Source organism: Cydia pomonella, chromosome 5, assembly GCF_033807575.1.
Source record: "Cydia pomonella isolate Wapato2018A chromosome 5, ilCydPomo1, whole genome shotgun sequence".
Lineage (NCBI taxonomy): Eukaryota > Metazoa > Arthropoda > Insecta > Lepidoptera > Tortricidae > Cydia > Cydia pomonella.
In genome coordinates, this window is record NC_084707.1 from 19,707,038 (window position 1) to 19,730,454 (window position 23,417).

At 41.8% G+C, this 23,417-nt stretch overlaps 2 protein-coding genes across 3 annotated transcripts; one reads left to right on the forward strand and one right to left on the reverse strand.

Annotated features, from left to right (window-relative positions):
* Positions 1–75: 75 nt before the first annotated feature.
* LOC133518017 (putative nuclease HARBI1) lies at positions 76–3,641 on the forward strand. The gene is made up of 5 exons (XM_061851553.1): positions 76–589; positions 1,131–1,321; positions 1,401–1,533; positions 1,762–1,903; positions 2,227–3,641. Exons 1-5 carry the CDS (start codon positions 368–370, stop codon positions 2,607–2,609), a joined length of 1,071 nt encoding a protein of 356 aa, XP_061707537.1. The 5' UTR covers positions 76–367; the 3' UTR covers positions 2,610–3,641.
* On the reverse strand, positions 3,305–22,064 carry LOC133518016 (nuclear pore complex protein Nup93-like). 2 transcript variants are annotated; one of them, XM_061851552.1, is made up of 15 exons: positions 21,680–22,064; positions 21,411–21,591; positions 20,755–21,057; positions 18,794–18,936; positions 16,509–16,736; positions 16,174–16,315; positions 15,744–15,909; positions 15,522–15,627; positions 15,350–15,435; positions 14,817–14,943; positions 8,329–8,494; positions 7,785–7,865; positions 7,392–7,625; positions 6,723–6,929; positions 3,305–3,491 (listed from the first exon to the last, which is right to left on the reverse strand). In XM_061851552.1, the coding sequence occupies exons 1-15, from the start codon at positions 21,847–21,849 to the stop codon at positions 3,372–3,374; spliced, it is 2,460 nt and encodes an 819-aa protein (XP_061707536.1). In that variant the 5' UTR covers positions 21,850–22,064; the 3' UTR covers positions 3,305–3,371. The 2 variants fall into 2 exon arrangements, with proteins under 2 accessions (XP_061707536.1, XP_061707535.1); XM_061851551.1 differs by lacking the exon at positions 3,305–3,491 and having other exon boundaries at positions 5,380–6,929.
* Between the last annotated feature and the right edge of the window lie 1,353 nt (positions 22,065–23,417).

Sequence of the window (23,417 nt, forward strand, 5' to 3'; positions counted from 1 at the left end):
AGGCCCTTGAGGCATTGTACCAAGGATGCTGGCGGCATTTCCTCGTTGTATCGCAATACTGATACGTTGTGCAAGGAAGCCGCCAGCTCTAAAAAACTTGTGCGCACTGGGACCCCATAAATTTAAGTGAATATGTAAAATTCCAAAAAAACCTAAGACTGGTGGTATACATATTTCTTTAGTTAGCATTGCTTTAGTGATAGTCTATTTAAGATTTCAATGAAGTAGTTATAAGCGAAATATTGAGAATATAAAAAAAATGTATCGAAGGAAAAACAAAACGGTATTTGACCACACTGACAGCCCCTAACTTTTTGCTAAGATATTGTTAAATTAGTATTAAAAGTCTTAAAAGGGGAATAACGCGATGAACACTCTTTTAAAATTAAAATTGCTAAGAGGCAGTTCTCGCAGAGAGAAAATAGAACGCAGAAACCTCCGAGATGTATCCGATTGTGTAAATATGCCTGATTCGTATTTACTCAAAAACTGTGGAGTTAACCGGATGGTATTCCATCGAATTCTACTAATATTGGAGCCTGTTGTTCCTAAGACACAAAGGTCAAATGGTATACCGTTCCCTTTAAAGGTACATCATTATTTTTTTACGAAACTACGGTATTAATAACTATAAATAAAAATGGTCCTTCGAACCGGATATTAGCGTTATTTTTTTTTTACCCGACTTGAAGGGTTATGATTATAGCAGTATATAATTCTATATATTATGTATGTTTGTTTGTGTAGCGTCAGAAATTATGAGCAAATGTTGATGAATCTTTACCAATCGTACTGCGCGGGTGACATAGGGCTAGATTTCAATCAATCAATCAAATCATTTATTTGCTAGAATACACTCAAGAATACATTTCAAAGAACAGTGTATTCAGTCAGCTAACAGGCATACAAATCTTATATTCACAAATAAAATTAATCTAATGTATACTACATTATACTAAATTTAATAACTATGCGGCATATGCCGGTCAAAATATTCATTTAAAGAGTAAAAAGCATTTTGTACAAAAAAATCCAATAAATGTTTCCTAAATACAGGCATTTCTTACCAACGTTGAAAGAGATTCAGTCGGATTAATTGTTATATAATACATTTCCATTTTACTTTGCAGGTACTACTGACTTTGTCATTTCTGGCTAGTGGGTCCCATCAGAAGTCAGTGGGAAAAGATTTCAATGTCAGTATTTCACAAAAATCAGTGAGTAGAGTTATCAAGATCATTGTGGAAGGGCTCAACTTCGTTTTGGATAAATGGGTGGTATTTCCAAGTAGTTCTCTTCAGAGGGAACAAATTAAAGATGGGTAAGTTATATATACCTATATATACCTAACATACTATTCTTATTGTAATTTTTTACTTAACTATTTTGGTAATTTGCAGTTTTTACAGGAAGTATCACTTTCCTGAAACCATTGGATGCCTTGATGGCACTTATGTTGAAATAGTGTGCCCAAGGGATGATGAAGAAGCATTTTATGACAAAAAATGCCAATACTCCATACATGCACAGATTGTAAGTTTTATTTGAAAAGTGTAATTAATACCCATCAAGTTTTATTTATTGGATTGCTTACCACTTAATCGCGTACTGTAATTTTGCCTTACTCAAATTTACTATGAAAATCTTCAATCCAGTCAGTCCATCTAAAATTAATAAATAGAAGTAGAATAATGGTGGCCTTATCAGTTTTACTATGGCTAGTTCATTTATTTATTATATCGTTACTCAATAATTTTCCAGTTGTGTGATGCGGATATGGTGATAACAGCAGTGTGCTGCCGTTTCGGCGGGGCGTCAAGCAACGCGTACATCTGGCACAAGATGAACATTCGGCCTTTTGTCGAGTACGTCAGTAAGCAGGGCGAGACTGGCTGGATTATTGGTGGGTACATCATCTATATCTATTGTATATTTAACCCTTAGGGCTCCTACTAACCTGGGGTTAACCGGTTAAACCTGGAGTTACCATGGTTACCAGTACAATTTGACAACGGTTTAACCGGTTAACCCCGGGTTAGTGGGATAGTGCAAGTGGCGCTTAGAGTTATAGGCTTTTAGAAGCAGCTTTGCTATAGCTACAATTTGGTCACTTTCTATACATTTTACAATGTTGTTTCAAAAGCGACAGCGTACCTTACTTAATCTTGTGGGGCCGATGTTGATCTCAAATGTCAATGTATAATTGTGTCACTTTTCTTTTTCCAGCTGACAGCAAATATCCGCAAAGACCATGGCTTATGACACCAATCCCCCACGCACCCCAAGGCACGCCAGAATCCCAGTACAACCATTTCCAAGCTCGCACGAAATCCTGCATCAACCGCTGCATTGCGAATCTCAAGGGCCGATGGCAGTGCCTCTATAAAAGACCCCTACATTACTCCCCCCAACGAGCCGCGAAAATTATTAATGCTTGTGCTGTGCTGCACAATCTTTGCACAAAGGCTGGGTTGGACACGGAGCCTTATGTAGAAACTGAGATGCTTACGATGAATGAAGCTGGTGAACTGCCTGAAGATATTAATGACTTTTATATTGGTATGGAAGTAAGACGGGAGTTGGCGGAAAGAATTTATTATAGTGTTTAAGACACTGTTTGAAAAACAATAAATGTAACTCTGTGGTTCCCGGAAGTTAAGAGGGGCTTAAAAACAGGAACAAAAGATTAGGCTCGCCGCGCGACAAATGCGACGGTAGATTTCGCGATCGCGCGGGTTTTGACACTTCGTCAAATCTCTAAATGCATACCTTTGTTTAAAATTTTGCTACTCAAATCCCTCGGCTATATTATTAGTTATTTTATACTAAAATTACACTGCTATGGTACGTAGGGTAACGACATACAATTGAAAATATTTCGTGATTTATTCCATCGAGCCAATTTTCACTTTTCAAGGTTTTGCTTTTCAACAGTCTGCCCTCGCAAATAGAGTTTAGTTTTTGACACAATTTTTTCATGAAATTTGCTGCTCCTGAAATTAAAGGTATCAAAATTAAATATAAAAACCGCAACTTTGCGTCAACCCCCTCAACGTAGTGATTATATGCTCTTTGGCCCCCTCTTTAAGATCTCGTCTCCAGACTTTTTCCGTTCTGGCTAATTTAGTGCGAATGTAATAAAAGCCTCACTCAAGAATATCAACGAAGATATAAGGCTGTTGACGTAGTTTTGGCATGAACTATGTCCTTCACTATCGGGCATAGAATTAATCTCTGTAATATGACTCTATATTAAAATGTTAAATATTATTATGTATTATGGATAGAAAATAAAACAAAAGACTGATCTTATGAATTACAAAAATACTTTAATAATTACGTAGTTGTTATTCCAAAATGATTTTAACTCATTAGTGCATAAGGATCTGCATCTGCGCCAGCTGGCTGTAGGTGTCGCCGGGCATTCTGTACGCGATATTGCCCGCAAATGTGTTCAGCACCTCCGCCTGCTCTCGTAGCCATTCCAATTGCTGTAATAAAATATTTTTGAAAATAATGCTTCAATATGACGTCAATTATCACTTTTGTCTGCCTGCCTGCTGTCTGCCTCTACATTTAATCAATTGTTTCTTTTCTTTTATCTTTTTACTGAAATGTGCCAATAAAGAGTATTCTATCTATCCATCTACTATATGACTTAATCAAATATAAAATCTAATAAATATCTAAATATCTTATCATAGACATAGGAGTAAGATATCTTTTGTGTTAACAAGCATATCCCATCGACAAAATGAGGTGACATATTGATATATTATGGAAATCCTGACCACTGGACTGCTCGTTTAATTTATGCGGTTCGTTTCGAGGTTTCACCTGTATCAAGCAGCAGTTTGGTAGGACAAACACTTTATCGCTAAAGGCAGCGTGCAAAAACTGTAGGGGCTGCCAAGGCTTTATTGGCGCAAGATCAACTCTCTTATTAGGGCCATAAGATTGCAGACCCTTGTATTGTAGAGCCTTGTAGGCGCAAAGGAGCGCGCGCAAACTGTAAGCGGCAACACCTGCTAAAGGCATTCAGTTTTATGAGGTGGCAGACACTCTAACGTGCACGGTCCCTTTTTATGTGTGAACCCCGTACGCTGCGCTGCGCCACGAGGATGGTGCACACGGCGCGCAGCACGGCCGGCAGCGCGCACAGCAGGGCGCCTCTGTATGTGAACCCCCTACCTTGTCGGTGTTGGTGTGCGGCGCGCCGAGCATGGACTCTCTCGGGGCGGCGCGCAGGCGCTGGCGCTGCGCCACGAGGATGGTGCACACGGCGCGCAGCACGGCCGGCAGCGCGCACAGCAGGGCGCCTCTGTATGTGAACCCCCTACCTTGTCGGTGTTGGTGTGCGGCGCGCCGAGCATGGACTCTCGGGGCGGCGCGCAGGCGCTGGCGCTGAGCCACGAGGATGGTGCACACGGCGCGCAGCACGGCCGGCAGTGCTCGCAGCAGGGCGCCTCTGTATGTGAACCCCCTACCGTGTTGGTGTTGGTGTGCGGCGCGCCGAGCATGGACTCTCTCGGGGCGGCGCGCAGGCGCTGGCGCTGCGCCACGAGGATGGTGCACACGGCGCGCAGCACGGCCGGCAGTGCTCGCAGCAGGGCGCCTCTGTATGTTAACCCCCTACCTTGTCGGTGTTGGTGTGCGGCGAGCCGAGCATGGACTCTCTCGGGGCGGCGCGCAGGCGCTGGCGCTGCGCCACGAGGATGGTGCACACGGCGCGCAGCACGGCCGGCAGTGCTCGCAGCAGGGCGCCTCTGTATGTGAACCCCCTACCTTGTCGGTGTTGGTGTGCGGCGCGCCGAGCATGGACTCTCTCGGGGCGGCGCGCAGGCGCTGGCGCTGCGCCACGAGGATGGTGCACACGGCGCGCAGCACGGCCCGCAGTGCTCGCAGCAGGGCGCCTCTGTATGTGAACCCCCTACCTTGTCGGTGTTGGTGTGCGGCGCGCCGAGCATGGACTCTCTCGGGGCGGCGCGCAGGCGCTGGCGCTGCGCCACGAGGATGGTGCACACGGCGCGCAGCACGGCCGGCAGTGCTCGCAGCAGGGCGCCTCTGTATGTTAACCCCCTACCTTGTCGGTGTTGGTGTGCGGCGCGCCGAGCATGGACTCTCTCGGGGCGGCGCGCAGGCGCTGGCGCTGCGCCACGAGGATGGTGCACACGGCGCGCAGCACGGCCGGCAGTGCTCGCAGCAGGGCGCCTCTGTATGTGAACCCCCTACCTTGTCGGTGTTGGTGTGCGGCGCGCCGAGCATGGACTCTCTCGGGGCGGCGCGCAGGCGCTGGCGCTGCGCCACGAGGATGGTGCACACGGCGCGCAGCACGGCCGGCAGTGCTCGCAGCAGGGCGCCTCTGTATGTTAACCCCCTACCTTGTCGGTGTTGGTGTGCGGCGCGCCGAGCATGGACTCTCTCGGGGCGGCGCGCAGGCGCTGGCGCTGCGCCACGAGGATGGTGCACACGGCGCGCAGCACGGCCGGCAGTGCTCGCAGCAGGGCGCCTCTGTATGTGAACCCCCTACCTTGTCGGTGTTGGTGTGCGGCGCGCCGAGCATGGACTCTCTCGGGGCGGCGCGCAGGCGCTGGCGCTGCGCCACGAGGATGGTGCACACGGCGCGCAGCACGGCCGGCAGTGCTCGCAGCAGGGCGCCTCTGTATGTGAACCCCCTACCTTGTCGGTGTTGGTGTGCGGCGCGCCGAGCATGGACTCTCTCGGGGCGGCGCGCAGGCGCTGGCGCTGCGCCACGAGGATGGTGCACACGGCGCGCAGCACGGCCGGCAGTGCTCGCAGCAGGGCGCCTCTGTATGTGAACCCCCTACCTTGTCGGTGTTGGTGTGCGGCGCGCCGAGCATGGACTCTCTCGGGGCGGCGCGCAGGCGCTGGCGCTGCGCCACGAGGATGGTGCACACGGCGCGCAGCACGGCCGGCAGTGCTCGCAGCAGGGCGCCTCTGTATGTGAACCCCCTACCTTGTCGGTGTTGGTGTGCGGCGCGCCGAGCATGGACTCTCTCGGGGCGGCGCGCAGGCGCTGGCGCTGCGCCACGAGGATGGTGCACACGGCGCGCAGCACGGCCGGCAGTGCTCGCAGCAGGGCGCCTCTGTATGTGAACCCCCTACCTTGTCGGTGTTGGTGTGCGGCGCGCCGAGCATGGACTCTCTCGGGGCGGCGCGCAGGCGCTGGCGCTGCGCCACGAGGATGGTGCACACGGCGCGCAGCACGGCCGGCAGTGCTCGCAGCAGGGCGCCTCTGTATGTGAACCCCCTACCTTGTCGGTGTTGGTGTGCGGCGCGCCGAGCATGGACTCTCTCGGGGCGGCGCGCAGGCGCTGGCGCTGCGCCACGAGGATGGTGCACACGGCGCGCAGCACGGCCGGCAGTGCTCGCAGCAGGGCGCCTCTGTATGTGAACCCCCTACCTTGTCGGTGTTGGTGTGCGGCGCGCCGAGCATGGACTCTCTCGGGGCGGCGCGCAGGCGCTGGCGCTGCGCCACGAGGATGGTGCACACGGCGCGCAGCACGGCCGGCAGTGCTCGCAGCAGGGCGCCTCTGTATGTGAACCCCCTACCTTGTCGGTGTTGGTGTGCGGCGCGCCGAGCATGGACTCTCTCGGGGCGGCGCGCAGGCGCTGGCGCTGCGCCACGAGGATGGTGCACACGGCGCGCAGCACGGCCGGCAGTGCTCGCAGCAGGGCGCCTCTGTATGTGAACCCCCTACCTTGTCGGTGTTGGTGTGCGGCGCGCCGAGCATGGACTCTCTCGGGGCGGCGCGCAGGCGCTGGCGCTGCGCCACGAGGATGGTGCACACGGCGCGCAGCACGGCCGGCAGTGCTCGCAGCAGGGCGCCGCGAGCTGCGCGGGCACCTGCCACACGTGCTTCTAGTTCACTGCGGCGAAGCGGGACTAGCTCGCACTCGCGTAGCGTCTGTGAAAATACAGATTTCGCAATTAAACAAGTCCTTATCAAGGCATAAAAAATTTACCAATCACATGCGGCACTGGAAACGTCTTCTATATTATTTATACATTTTTAAGCTGAGTCTGCATAAGAATTGAAAAGACGGCTGATCTAGCTTCAGTTTAATTTTTCTTTAGCCTGTAGTGATATCTTTCGATGCGATCTTATGGGCCCTGCAAGGAACGAGGTATATTAAATTAGCCAAGTCAAACATACTCTCATCGAGTAATTCGTAAAAATAAATTAACAGACAAATGAAGCACGCAGCCCTGGCCGCGAACGGTTCACCTTGATGCTGTTTGCACGGACTGTTGTGATGACCAACCTATAACGCGATAGTTCACATCGAAGTATAACAAAACTTTTCAACTCGGTCGGACATACGTAGACCTAGGCACACATAGAAAGTCTGATTACTATTACACTAACCTCCAGCGCAGCGTCGTAATTCTCTGCATGGAACTGATCAAAGAAGGTAATCAGCTTGCACAGCTTGGTGTAGGCCTCGACGAGGGCGGGCGGCAGCGCGGGCCCCTCGCGGCGCAGGCGGCGCGCCAGCAGCTCGGCGCGCGCGCCCAGCCGCCCGCGCAGCGCGCCGCCGCCGCCCGCCGCCAGCACTTGCGGGAGCAGCATGCAGAATAGCTCTAGGACCTTTTCTAGGTTCTGAAAAAACAATAAAAGTTAAGCAACCATAAATAACAAGCGATGAGGTTTCGTCTGAAAACTAAGTGACTTTTTCGTTTACAGTACATATCATATTTAAAATAACGGTTAATATGACAATTACGCATATTATTTATACACTTTTACGATGAGACGTACCTCAGCTATGTCATAAACAGTAATAGCGTCTTCGAACAGGCCTTTGTTGACGAGCTGCTCGGCAACATTCAGGGCGATCACCTGCAAATAAATGAAAATTTTGAAATTAATATACCACCTTTAATCTTTGGGTCGCTCGGCGCCTTTCTGGATCCAGTATGACCGACAAAAGTGTACACATATGCACATGAATACAGATTATACAAACAAATGTGTTAATAGTGATAAAAAAATCATGACGTCCAAAAACCTAACCATTGATACTAAAACATGAAACTCGATGCTACTTCTGATATTATAGTCGACCCTATCCAGTTGCAATACGGGCAATTAACAGCGTCCTTGCTAGGTAAGAATACTTACTTTAATATCTATATGCGGGTTATTGTTATTGAACTATTTGAGCAGGCCGGGGCTACGCACGCCGGTGTTGGTGTCGGAGCCCCCGAACAGCAGCTCGTAGTCGCGGCACTCCAGAGCTAGCTCCGTGCCACCTAATAGCCGACCTTATCTCATAGTAGTAAGGTATATTATCGGTACTCACTTTGCTGTCAATGTGTGGGTTGTTGAACTGGTCGAGCAGGCCGGGGCTGCGCACGCCGGTGTTGGTGTCGGAGCGCCCGAACAGCAGCTCGTAGTCGCGGCACTCTAGAGCTAGGTCTGTGCAACAGCACATGAATAGGTTCTTGCCTTCGGGGTCTTTCAAGTTTCTGCAACAATGATTTAAAATATTAACAATAGACGAAGTTATATTTCTTCATAAATACGAAAATAAACCAGGGGTGTTCAAACCCAATAAGTCGAGGCAATGGGTTTTTGAAATTGGAACTATATGTGACGTGTGTGGATTTCTAATGTAATGAAAAAATATCTAAACTCTGGGTTTTAAATCCGTAGAGTTCTGACGTTTCCAGGTACTGCCATGCAAAAAAAATACTCTTAAATGTTGCGGTAAGAATTACAAGCCAAAATAAAATATTGTAAATACATTTTGACATAATTATTTTTACTTACAATTATAATAATTAAATTAAATTGTATTTATATAAGACCAAATAAAGGATCAATATTGTTAGTGACGCATTTAATGTTACAACTAATTAGTAGATACATTCAAACTTTTTAACTCATATTTAAATATTTATTTATTTACATATAATATGGAGTGCACTGCAGTGGTTCAGATAGGCCCCATCTAACCTGTCTGCAAACATGGCCAGGATGCTGTTGGTGCTGTTCCATACCCTACATAACAACGAAGTGGCTCTTTTGCGCATAATGGCAGCAAAACCATCCACACACGCCTCCGCAAACATAGTTGACGCGAAAAGTAATACTTTATTCGTGAAAATAAAAATAGTTTAATTTTAAAGCGCACTATTTGGACATAAGAAAATATCAGACGGTTTCCTGGGGTGAAAAATATTTGTAACAAGTGTCATACTAATGACTTTCATGTATCATAAACCTTTAGACTATAATTATATTTTTTAGACTTTGTACAATCTCGTCTCAGCTTTATGAGATAAATGGCTAGTATACATAATTATACTGTCAAGCGAAAAATAAATCCCGTGTTGCAGTTTCGTAAAAAAACCAGTTGTCAGTGTCATTTGTCAAATATCCCCCCAAACAAATTGGAAAACTGTTTACGTCATGATCCATGTCGTTCGGCTTCCAACAGTTTCAACTTGAACGTGCGACTGTGTTTCTCGGTTAAATGTTCATGCAAGAAATATTAACTTCATATAAAAAATTATGGACACTAATATGTACAGTAAAAAAAAAAGTTTACTACACCTGAAACGTCAAATTATGACAGCTGTCAGAATTCCACGGAACTAAAAATCAGAGTTTATACTTGTACCGCTCAGCTCTCGATATAAAGAAGCAAAGTTTGTCCATTTTGTTACCAAAAGCATAGGAGATATTACAAACCAGAGCTTAAATCTAGTTGTGAATTATATCGGCCAAAACCGCTCCCGACGTAGTGTTGGCACGGACACAAAGTAAAATAAAACGTACTGAATTATCTTTGTGTAGCAAAACAAATGTTTGTCAGCGGACTCAGTGGAATATCAAGAATCATGTTGTTCCTCAACTACGTTCTCAGAACGTGTTAGATAGATTGTGACTTAATTAAATAATTACTGCTTAGAGCAGTTGTGAGCCGAGCACGCCTTAACTATTGAGTGATAGCGCCACTAGTTTATAGTTCGTGTCATCCACGATGACGCGCAGATTTGTCAAAGCTAACATTTAATACATAGAAGGTGGAGGTAATTCCATTCTATTCGTTACCAAAAAATTGGTCATTTGTTTTACCAATGTTCCTTTTAGGTACAGTAAAGATAAATTAGAACCTGAATCTGTTTACAAAAAACAAAATGAAAAAAATGAAAATGAAAAATATTTATTTTCCTTATAAAGTAAAGGTTTACAATTTGACATAAGTGGTTGGAGCTTCCTTTTAGGTGAATGAACCTGTATCAGGATGCCCCGCTCCTCCATAACATACAGTCTTTTTACTTAGTAGTAGGGAAATATTCCATAAGTACATGAAAGATTTATAGCTATATTTATTATATATATATATATATATATATGCTATTTGATTTATGTTCTAGCCTAATTAATATATGAATATATGAGTGAATATACGAATGTATATATATACACATATATATATATACATATATACATTCGTATATTTGTGTGTGTGTGTGTGTGTGTGTGTGTGTGTGTGTGTGTGTGTGTGTGTGTGTGGATTAATGTATGTGTTCAGCCTATATATTACGTATAGTTAATAATTCACGTGGTACAATAATGACTCCGTATCATCATAACTTAGTTGTTTCAGCCATTTTGTGAGTTCTATCTTACACTTATACAACAGTAATGGATGGATATGAATTAGCTTATTTATATTATTGTAGATGTATGCCGATTGCGCTTTATATTGCCTTTTGCCAAACATAGATTTATAGCTTGATAAGGGGGCAACACTGTTTTGACGTCGACGAGTTTCAATAGTAGAGTTAAAATCTAGGGTTTTATGTAGCCTGAGCGTTGTATTCAAAACATACAGTTTCCTGATTGTTAATTGGTCACTAATTTCGTATAGTTCTTTTGTAGGAAACCTGTATGGTTTTGAGTACATCACCTTAAGCAGGCAGCGTTGCCCTCTCTCAACCTCCAAAAATTTTGTTTTGGCAGCGCCACCCCAGACAGTAATACAGTAGCTCATGACAGGTTGTGCTAATGTTATATAAAGTTGATTCAGTAGTTCCTTAGTAGTAATATATCTAAAAATCTTGAAAATCCAATTAAGTTTTCTTATTCTATTGTTTACATTTTCGAGTTGCATGTGCCATGACAGGCGTTGATCAAGTAGTACACCTAGATATTTAGTAAATTTAACTTTTTCCAGTTCAATGCATACACAGGGGGAAGGATCATCTTGGTTACACATGTGTATTTTTAGTTTTAAGTTAACATTAGGTTGCGAACTGTCATATTTACTAAAACATATATAATTAGTTTTGCTGGCATTAAGCGTAAGAAGGTTATTTCTAAGCCATACTGCCACTCTGCGGAGGCCTGATTCTGCACTTCTAAACACTGACTCCCAGGATTCTCCATCGAACACTATAGCTGTGTCATCAGCATAAGAGCCGATGTGCCCACGTTGTAGTTTGAGATTCGTCAAATCATTGATATAAATAAGAAACAACGTGGGCCCCAGAACGCTTCCCTGGGGGACACCATAAGTTATATCCGTTTCGTTGCTAATGAAGTCTCCTATTTTCACCCTTTGCGTACGCCCCTGCAAGTAGTCATTCAGCAATTTAAGAGGTAAACCCCTTATGCCAATTCGTTCCATTTTTTGCGTAAGAGTGGAGAGAGACACGGTATCAAACGCCTTTTTTAGGTCTAAAAATATAGCGAGACATTTCTTTCCCTTATCAATTTTATCGGTAACTAAAGATGTAAGGGATAGTATAGCATCTTCTGTGGATCTGGACTGCCGAAAACCAAATTGGTTTTCGGAGAGTATGCTAAATTTATTTAAAAATGATATTAGACGGTTATTTATTAGTTTTTCTATAACTTTAGATATGGCAGTCAACACGGAGATGGGTCGATAATTGCTTACGTCATCTCTCTCTCCACTCTTATGCACTGGTGTCACAATCGATTGTTTAAGTGGGGCGGGGAATACTCCTCTTTCAAAACAGAGGTTTGCTAGGTGGCTAATTATAGGGGCGACAACAGTACAGGCGTGTTTCAGGAATTTAGTTGGTATGTTATCCCACCCAGGGGCGCTATCGGCTCTGAGACCCATGACAATACAGTGTATTTCCTGGGGGTCAGTGTTCAGGAAAACAAGTGAGGAAGTGGTACAGTCGGGCAGGTTTTTTTCTGCATGAACATTTAGGTATCGATTATTTGAAGTACTTAGGATTTCTTCGGCCAGTGTTTTGCCAATGCCAGCAAAATAATTATTTACATAGTTAACAGAGGATGTTGGAGATGATTTAGTGTTTAGTAGATCAGTATTTTTTGTTTTATCAGATTTGTAATTAGTTATCCTTTTTATTGTCTGCCAGAGCATTTTAGAGTTTTTAGATGATTTAGCCAGTTGTTCTTTTTCGTATTTGCGCCTGATTTTTTTTATTAGATCATTACAAAAATTGCGGTATCGTTTGTAGGTGATTTTGAGAACTTCATTATGAGGTTCCCGTCGCGATTTGAGTTGTAGTTTGTTACGGTTCCTAATGCAGCGCAACAAACCAGGGGTCATCCAGGGTTTTATTATTCGTTGACTTCTGGGTATAGGTCTAGTATTTTTACTTTCATCAAGAGATTGTCTAATCTTGTTTATAAGTTGAATTGTGACAAGATATGGGTCATTGGATAAGAGAAGAATGTCGATGTTTTTTTCCAGAAGCTTTTTAGTGCACTGTCATAATTAATGGTTACTTTTTTACGAGGAGTTCGTTCATTAGGTTTATTGTACGTTAGCGTTAAGTGAAGTGTTAAATGGTCGGTGACAGAAGTGTTAAGAATAGTGACATATGCAGTGGATTTTTGGGATTGTATTTTCAGCATAAAGTGGTCCAGGCAACTGCCTTGTCTGGTAGGTAAAGTGTGCCCAGGTAGGATACCATGGGATGACAGCATATTTAGATAGCTAGATCTGTTAGATATTTCATAATTTGACTCGTGCTGTTTAGGAATGAGGTTAATATTTATGTCCCCCGTGATAATAATGTTGCTAAATGTTGTCAATTTTTCAAGATGATTACTCAATGAGTTGATAAAGTCTATTGCGTTACAGTTTGAGGGACTTCGATATATACCTAGTATGACAATATTTTTAAGTTTTATCTGTATGCATGTAGCTTGTTCTATTTTGATCTCTATAGCTTGAGCGTTAAGTTGAGTTTTCACATAGGCCACCACTCCATCACATTGATTTACGTTATTGACTGTGGATATAGTAGAGTAAGAATCGATTTGGGGAATTGGTTTATATTGGTTTAGGTGACATTCCGAGAGTATAATAATGTCGACCGTATGATTAAGTTCAGATAGGTTCAACATGAGGTCATCTAGGTTCCTATACACACTCCTAATATTTTGTGAGCAGATCGCTAAATTGGAATTTTCATATGGTACGTGTTTATGTAAGTCCTGGATGTCACACTGCATAGAAACCGCAACTTCCACTTCGTCTATTTCATTTAAAATATTTGTGTTACAAGTCATATTTTGATTGGACTAGAGTTATAAGTCATCATAATAAATGTCAATAATAATAATAGGCTACTTTTATGGCATGAACCAGTCGGTTGAAAGAACAGCATGGCTTTGCTGAGGTGTATGTATGTGCTTGTTTTATTTGAGTTTATCATAAGTGTGTGTGTGTTTATTTGATTAGTGTAAAAGTGAGTGAGTGAGCTGGTAGTAACAGCAGTTATATTATAATAGGGGAAGTTAACTAAACTTAATCTAAGTTTTACCGCTTTTATATAAAAGGAATTATTTTTCTTTTTTTCTCTGGCGGAGTAGAACAAACATTTTGAAAACATAATTACATGTGAAACATAACATAGTCATTTTTGATTTGATAAAGAGGTGATTTGAGCCTCACTTGTTACATGTACGATGTTCGCGTTGTCATCCTTTTTTAGGTAAATGTTGCCGTACGCCGTCCAGCAGTACTTGTACTGTTGTTGCCGTTTGAGCTCCCGGGCTAAGAAGTACAGCCGGGCCGCCCTAGGCGTCAGCTGCTCCGAAACGAACACGGGGGTCTCTTCTGAGCTACGCAGGCCTAGGTGTTTGGCACGAAGTTTTTCTTTATATTTGGCGTTGAAAAGTTTACATGATTTCAGGACATCATTTTTTAAGATAATAGAGGAGGTTTCAACTATAATGGCGGTTGCTTGAGGGCCACCAGGCTTAGCACGGACCCTATAAACGTCTTTGATATCGGACTTTGTTAAGGGGCAGTCAATTGTTTTTGACAAGTTCATGACAATGTTGATGAGTTCGAGTTTTGTCTCACTGCCCAATTTGGGTACATTTTTTATCTCAAAACTCGTCCGCCGACTGTGCTTTAAAACCTCTTCGACCTTGTTCTCCAACAGTGTTATTTGTTTTTTATCCTCAGCACATTGTTTTTCGAGGCACTCGATCCTGCTATTTGTCGCTTCACTTTCCGCCGTTAAAAATTCAATTTTGCTTTCGATATTTCTATTTGATTCTTTAATTTCCGAGAGTGTTTGAGAGTTTTTCTGTATTTCCAATAGTTGCGGCTGCATGAGACTAGTCATTAAGGTTCTCATCTCATTTTTAAACTGCTCCAGGTCGGCTGCAAAGTCGTCATTGTATTTACGTTTAAAGCGCGTAGTGACATTGTTCACCGGAGTGCTGTTGTCATGTGTTCCTAGTCTGAGATCGGATTCAGATTGTGACTTGTTTAGCGATGCGGAGTTTACAACAATGAGTTATTTCTGACAGTCTTACCTGAGGAAGAAGTAGTAGTGTAGAGCATCGGAGGGGTCTGTGAGCTCAAACTTCCTCACGTAGAGCAACAACAGACGGGCCAGGTTGAGACGGCGCAGCGGCGGCGGGTCTTCCGTGTCCACCGACACTGCAACAATACTCAGTGATACAAAAGTGCGAGAAGTTAGGACCTGTGCGTGTGTATTTTTACCGGACTATGGCAAATGGCCGGTTTTGTTAAGTGTACTATAAGCTGCAGAGGTGTCCCCCCTGCTTACAATCAGTCTATGCAGGGGGGGGGGGTCACCTCTCTTCACGTGTTAACACTAACTTAAACAAGCTCAAGTGAGGGTAGTTGGAAAAACTCGCACCGCTAGAAGATGTTCATGTTAACTTTAGCCAGACTTTCTTTGAGACCACGTAGACTATGCCGACTTCGAAACGTCAGAATTTTCAAGTTTATCTAAAAGCGATTAAATCCCTTTAAGTGAATAATAATGAGTCACCATTGCTGCCTTCAAATAAATGTGTCAATAGTTAATGTGTATACTTACATAGCGGCGCTTGGACGTTGCGAGGTGTCCCCAACATGTAGACGTCATGTAGCGCCAGGGCCATATGAACACCATGTACTCGATATCTAAGCAATAACAATACATATTTTCATTTAAACAGTTCACTCTAAAAGAAATATGAAAAATAGAATAAAATATATCTAATATGCACCTTGGTATTCTCGACAGGAACTCAATCGCAGGTTCAAACTGTCCAGTCAACGTTAGCACTTGGAAATACACCAGTGGTTTCTCGTACGCGTGGTAATGTGTTTCACCTGTCAAAATATATTGTAGTACATTTTTATACATGTGAAGTTTAGTTTGATGCCCTAGCTAACTAGTTCCAGTTAATCGTCGATATATAACAGATCCTACAGACGACAAATCATACCGTATTCTTCTAAGATCAGTTTCTGCAAGTCGGAGTACGTGAAGGACTCTGTCTGTGTGGAGCCGCTCTTGATAACGGCCAGTTTCAACCACAGGTAGTCATCGGCCGTACGAGCTACTTCGGAATGTTCGTCGCTCGGGTCACAGCCGCCCACCACGCAGTACACCTACAAACACCATGGTAAAGTCAGAATGAGCCTAGATAAGTTGTAATGTTGTTATAACAAAGTTAGGCCACGGAAGGGACGCACGCAACGCACGGCTGTCGTTTAAAGCACGTTCATTCAAGTCTATACATTTTGACCTTTTTTGGTAGTCAACTGAATATATGTATAACAAAAATGCTGAAACAGTACATCAAAAACGCATCCAAAGCAAATACAGGGACAAAAACAATGTTTCAAGTGGTCTCTCAAATAAGCTATACTCACAGCTCTTTTATATGGATCTGTTGAATTGCGAACTTGGATTCTGTACTGGAAGTTGACAGCAGTTTGCAGCTTATCACTTAGAGCCTTCTCCGGATTGCTGATGTGCTCCTCCAGAGCCGCAATAAACTCTTCATGGTCTCGCCTATGAAAATTAACAAAAAAAGCTCTAGAAAGTTTACGAATAAAAGTGAAAAAGTTGATTGTCATGGAAAAAGGGATCAGTTTTATATTTTAGGCTTTTAGAAAACTCTCTTTGCCAAGCATCAGGCACTTATAAAATCGTTTTAACTAAATTCCACAGATATAAAAAAAAAGGAAAAAAAAGCTTCACTGACCCAGCCTTCCTGAGACAATGCAGCGCCGCAGTAGCATCACCACTTCTCAAACAATAGTACACCATAGGCCAGAGAGGACGGTCGTCGATGGTGCCATCTGCAAGCACGGGCGCGGCCTGCAGCCGCAGGGCGACGAAGCCCCGCACGAGGGGGTAGGTGCCCGGCTCGCCGCCGCGCAGCGCGCCGCCGGGGTTCGTGCGGACCACATCGCTCATGTACTGCTTGTACCTGAATATATATGAATAGTCTTAGGCCAGTGTCAAGAATTAAGGATCACATGACTGTTTAAGCCTCTATATCATACAAAGCCATATTTGGCAGTTATAATATTCAACTCTATTAACAGCTAATAAAGTTCAAATTTAAACACTTTATCTACACATCGCATCAAAACGTCAAATCAAGTGGCTTTTGCAGCCTGATGTAAAGGTCTAGACATCATTATCAAGCATACCATAAACGCATGTTTTATTCAATTCCATTCCACCAAAGGTTTTTACTCAACTAAAATATTACTCTTCATGGAAACACTGCATTTTGATGTTGCAATCAAATTTTAAATATGTAATGTAACACATAACAAGTCTAGGTTAACTACTCGAAGATATATTGAAATTAAGTTTAAACATAAGTTTTAGAGCTGAAACTTAAGTTTAAACTTAATTTCAATATAAAGCTATAGTTTTGACATTAAGAAGCAACAGGAGTGGTCATTTCTCCATACAAACATACTCGACTGTTTCCTCCGGGGTTTTTTGAAGCTAGCGCAATGATATTTTTAACACAGGATCATTATTATTATTAATATCTGTGTCTGTCTGTTTTGCTTTTTTGATATTTTTGTTTCTAAAGGCGTTAGTGCACTTCAAAAATTCGCAAAAACGGCCTAATTTAGTAGGCCGCAAAAAGAAGCATGGGTTCAAAACTGACATCAATTAGCCTAAAAAGCAAAACTGACACAAATAATTTCATTGTTATTACGATTTAGATCTCAAAGTTTCGTTACATTTGTTCGTGTCGCAAGTTTTGGAGGAGGAAACAGTCGAGTACGAAACATCGTTTTTTAAGATTTTTGCGCAGGATTTTTCGCCTAGCACGGCGTTATCTTCAGGCTTCGGAGTATTTTTAGCACGGTAAGACTAAAGTGAGCTATGGAGTCGTTGTTAACTTTAGAATTAAAGTCATACTCATACTCATTCTCATTAATGTAATTATTAAAATAAATAATAACTATAAAACAAATACACCACCATCTTCATTCACGAATAACAAATAATATGCAGATACTCCAATAAATCCATAGAACACTCAATATCCATAGAACACGTAGCATGTTTTAGAACTTCCTCAAATTGTTGTGAGCTTGCAAACATACATATTTCATTAATATCTGTGTTCCTTTCAATAACTTTTACTAATTTATCTTTAATTGTATCAGGACCAAAACATGTTAAAAATTGTGTAATGTCGTGTATTATTTGAAATGCTTGCTTTTTTGGAATACTCGTCCACTGTAATTTTGTAATAGATTCAACAATAACGGGATAATTGTCATTAATACAACTAAGCTCCTTTAGCATATTGATATTCATAGCCAATAATGCGTTTTGAGCGTTTGCTATTGCGATGGCTTCTTTTCTTGGATATTGATTATATTTTTATAATGTAACATTTAATTGCATATATGTAAATAATATTACATAAAACAAGTAGCAATTAAAATCATTGTATAGGTGACACAGGTCAGGTAAGAAAGCACATCAAATATTTTTTGTAGGTAATAGCAATCTGTCAGATTTATATAATGTATATTCTCATTTCTATATTAAATATTTTTCGTTTCCCTTTGTAAGAATTCGATATGTTTTCTGAAAGAGCTACGTATTTGTATGATTTGATATGACATATATATATATATATATATATATATTTAAAGAAAAGTAGCTAGTTTGTAATTGCATGATTTCTATAGTAATCTAAATTGTATTTTTTTTTCTATTTAATGCATGTTGATTATAACATGTAATGTTTTGAAAAGATGGGTCCATATTGGGATACCCTCCTCCAATTGAGGGGGATTTAAATCTTCTCGGGTCAGAGGTGTAGAGCCGGAGTAGCTTTATTTGTCGTTCATAAGCGCATTGTAATATGCCTACTTGAATAATAAACTGTGGGACTTAGTCAATTTGTTTATTTATTTATCTTATTCACCTATATTTAAATCTCAGCTCCCTATCCACTTAAAATAAAATTATAGACATATGTTGGAATGGAAAGTCACTAACCTCTTTTCCAAATACTTCTTCCCTTGTGCTATGAACAACTGCTGGTTGGTGGGGTTTCCTCGTAACTTCAAAGGGTCCTCCTCCCTTGCTAGTAGTGGAATATTAGCCATGGTCTTTATAATTTCCCACATCTCTTTCACTTTCTGTAATAGCAATTACATTTTTGGAAGTTAAAAAAAAGGATTTATTTAAGCGTATGGCGTAACATTGTAGGCAATATTAATATACTACGTGTATCTATTTATTATAAGTCGACATCCAGGCCACGCAGCCAACTGATCGCGTCCGTGTCAAATTGGCATAGAGGCCCTCCGGGCTGCCTTGGAAACGTCTCTTTGGGCATCATTCAACAATGTGCTGGGTAGTTTGTTCTTCAAGGCCACAGTCACACAACGGACTCTCGTTCCATCCCCATTTGTGACGCATATAATTGCACCTGCCATGACCTGTGCGGATTCTGTTGAAGTGGCACCAGTATTTCCTCTGCAGCGCGAAGGCCTTCGGCTTCCTAGTAGGGTTTTGGGTACTTTTGTGGTGACCAGTCGCCGCCTCCGTCCATTCTTCCCAACACACCTGCTCCAGCTGAAAATCGCCACTCCTCAGTTTTCTCCCTGCCTCGCTCGTAGGTGGGCGCGATTTGAGTCGCTGCGGTGGTGGGTTAGTGAACTCTTTGTGGACAGGTAGATCAGCTCGGATCCTGCGTAACTGAGGCGGAGCTATCTGGCTAAGCACTGGTAACCAGTGAGTCGGCGTAGATTTTATCGTACCGGAAACACACCTCATTGCGTCGTTCAGACTCGTGTCCACTTTTTCTACGTGCGCGCTTTCACACCACCGAGCTATTTGCAACAGAGAACTACTTCGGAAGAGAACTACAAAACTGGCCGTACAAAAAAAAATGTGAAAATTTTAATGCTGGCAGATGGTTTGGTATAACCAACACTAAAAAAAACCGGTCAAGTGCGAGTTCGTTTTACTCGCGCACCGAGGGTTCCGTACAAACTTTGAATTGCCTCTTGTAACTATGCGAAATGCTTTTGATCAGATGTACCTATACTAAGCATAATTAATTGTGTACAGCACTGTCTATCAGCAAATTATCTAACTAATTTGCGCGATGTAATGCACGTATGTTCTCTATCATGTGAACCGATTTCTAAAAATTGCTCTTTTATTTAAAAAAAGGTGTCTTTAATATAATCTCATAGCAATTTCCAGTGTAATCTTCTTTTCATCCTGTTACCCCCTGCTGGGGTGTAGGGCTCGAACCATTTTCTTCCACTGACTCCGGTTCCAGTATAATAAACATACTTATAGTTGGTTAAATTGCAAACTGAATTGGGAAATATTTTTTGTTAATTAAAAAAAAGCTACCAAGATAGAGGTCTGATTATATTTTTCCTGTAAAATTTGTAGTATCATATTATTTTATAATTTTTCATCAGTAAACTTCAGATAAGGGATGTGGAATGGTATTTTTTTTTCACATTTTCCTCCATAAATCAATTTTCACTACTAAAAAATAATAAAAAATTTGGAAATGATCAATTTGTGCTCTTTCAAATGATACCCCACTTGACCTAGTCACTAGACTTTGAAATTTTGCCCCCCTTCATATTGGGTATTTCCCATAGTCATTAAAAATAAAATAACAAAATAATAATAAAATACTTTCAATGTGTCTGGGTTGTTCATAACTATATTCCAAATTTCAAATCTATACCTTAAGTGGTTCTCGAGATATTTAGCGTTGTGACAGACAGACGGACAGAGAGAGTCGCACCATAAGGGTTCCTTTTGTACCTTTTTGGTACGGAACCCTAAAAAGAGAGTTGCAATTCTGTTACACTAAAATATAAGTTGGTATTATAGCAAATAGAAGGCTTTATTTGAGCACTATATGAGAATCAGTATTTTTTTTCTTTTGATAAAATATGCCATAATCCAGCAAGAACACTTACCGGGTCATTCAGCTCCTCAGCCACCTGTGCAAATTTCTGATACAATGGTGTCCTCGACTTAGAACCTTGAAACACCAGCTTATTGTACTGGTAGACCTGCTTTGAATATGTCACCTCTACCGGATCTAGGATAGAGTGTCCAAATTTCTTGGGAGTATCAGCAATGCTAGGAGGCTCAGCTGTACGCTTCAGGTCGAGCCAGTTCTGTGAGGGACCTATCATGGCATTCATTAGCTTGATCTTCTCTTTGTTCCATTCTGAGACCATGTGCTCCCATTTTTGGTCTTCAACTGTTTGTAGTGCCTGGATGTAACATTGTCAAATGATTAAAAGGATATTTTTTTTATTTCAAAAGTAAAATAAGATCAATATAAAATTTAATTAGTCAATGTACTAAATTATAAAATAGTTATTAACATAGGTTTAGTATATTAGGTAATAACTTAGTAATATGGAAATTTAATTCTGAAATAAATGTTTATTTAACTTAATTCAATTTTTAAAATTGCATTATGGTGTTTGTAAATTTTATTTATGTTTATTTTTATATAAGTACCTAATGTTACAGTATATTAAACAACACCTTACATTTTATAAATTGCAGCAAAGGAATTAAAATCTTAATTTAATCAATTAATAAACTGTACAGTACTTACATTTCTGTTGACTTCATCAATTAATGATAATATAGCGTTTTCTCTCTCATTCTTCAAGAAGCTCTCGACGTCTGAATCCGCAATAGGCTGCAGAGGCTCAAATGTGCGTTTGGAACTCAATGTATCTAGCTTTTGAGATATTTGCTGCAAATCTATTCCTTTTGAACCAAACAGCAAATGACTACAACAAATAGACGTATGAAAATACCATTCACTCTTAAAATAAGTACTTACAAACACCATTTGCAATACAAACATAAGTTACATACGCTTGGATGTCGTTGGCGCCAGATTGAATAACTTTGGAATATAGCTCCTGTGAAGCCTCCAACACCTGCCCCAAGGAGCGCTCAACCCTCGGCAGTTCTTCATTGCCTTCTATCTCTGTTGTCAGCTGTTCAGCTTGCTGTAATAACTTGCTAAAGTCGGAGTCACCCATGGTTTATAGGTTATACTTCCTTAACAATACCGGTTAGAAAACTTTAACTACGGTATAATATTCCACAAACGTTTGTTAAATCATTAGAATGGTCAATTTAATTTCTCAATCAAGTTCTACGATGACACAACAATACGAAATTATTTTTAAATCGGCCACCGTTTGGAAGTAAGCGTTTTTGTAGCTTGCAGCTGTCATACGTGCTAATCTGTCAAATGTCAAAATTGGACCACAGATAACGTATACCAATGTGCGTCCGTATCAAAGGTCCGTATAGGGACCGTGCGCGTTGGAGGATCTGCCATCTCGTGGCCTGAATCGGAACAATAAACATGTACATTCACACGTCACGTGTTTTCTTGTGCATAGTAGGTGCTGCCATCTTGTGGGCTACATCGGAACAATAAACATCACATTTACGCCTCGCGCCAAAAATCTGACGGCACCTGTGCTGCCTCCATAGACATACAATATAACGCTGCCTCCTATAGTTCATGCACGCTCCCTATCAAAGAGTAGAGGTTCGTATACTACTCCGATATGTTTGTCTTGCACATGGCGCATCTAACTTAATAATTTGAGGTGCTTGTGTAGTTACATAATATACATCCGGTATAAAACAGTGTGCGGGTTCAGTAGGATCCTAGAAATTTGAGCATGTATTTATATGGCTATCCGAGCAAGTAATCAAGCAAGCTAAATAGTGATCTTTGGGTAAAAGCGTGATCACTTAAATTATTTACAAGAGCAATATAAATAAATTAAATCAACTATTAACGTTAATGCACACCTATCAACTTTATGCAAGCATGTGTACCTACCTCTAACTTCAATTTTCATGTTGATTATCACCTACTTTGTTTAACTAATTATATTTGTATATTATTTTGCACCCAACGGATAACTGTTATTGGCCTAATACTATGTAAAAATACCTATGTAAATTGTATATATACGGCTGTTGTTGTCCTGAATACCAATAAAATAAATAAATAAATAAGCACAGCGTAACTAAAGCAAATAGGAGACCAGAACCTTAAACAAGTAACGCGCGTTAATTAAAACGAGTGGCATGCCCTGTGTGTAAGAGCTATGAGCTAAATTATACATAGTACATTTCATTATATACAATTTATAAATAAATATTTGGGGACAATGTTACACAGATCTACCCATGTCTCTGGTGACGATATATATTTACATTGCACTTTGGTGATGATATACATACGAATATAGATAAATACATACTTATAACATTGAAAACATCCATGATTCAGGAACAAATATCTGTGTTCATCACGCATTCATATATAGGGAGCGTGCATGAACTACAGGAGGCAGCACAGGAGCCGTCAGATTTTTGGCGCGAGGCGTAAATGTGATGTTTTTTGTTTCGATGTAGCCCACAAGATGGCAGAACCTACTATGCACAAGAAAACACTTGACGTGTAAATGTGCCTGTTTATGGTTCCAATTCAGACCACAAGATGGCAGACCCTCCAACGCGCACGGTCCCTATAGGCAGGGTAGTGACCCTGCCTAGTGGGTAGTGACCCACTAGGCCGGCC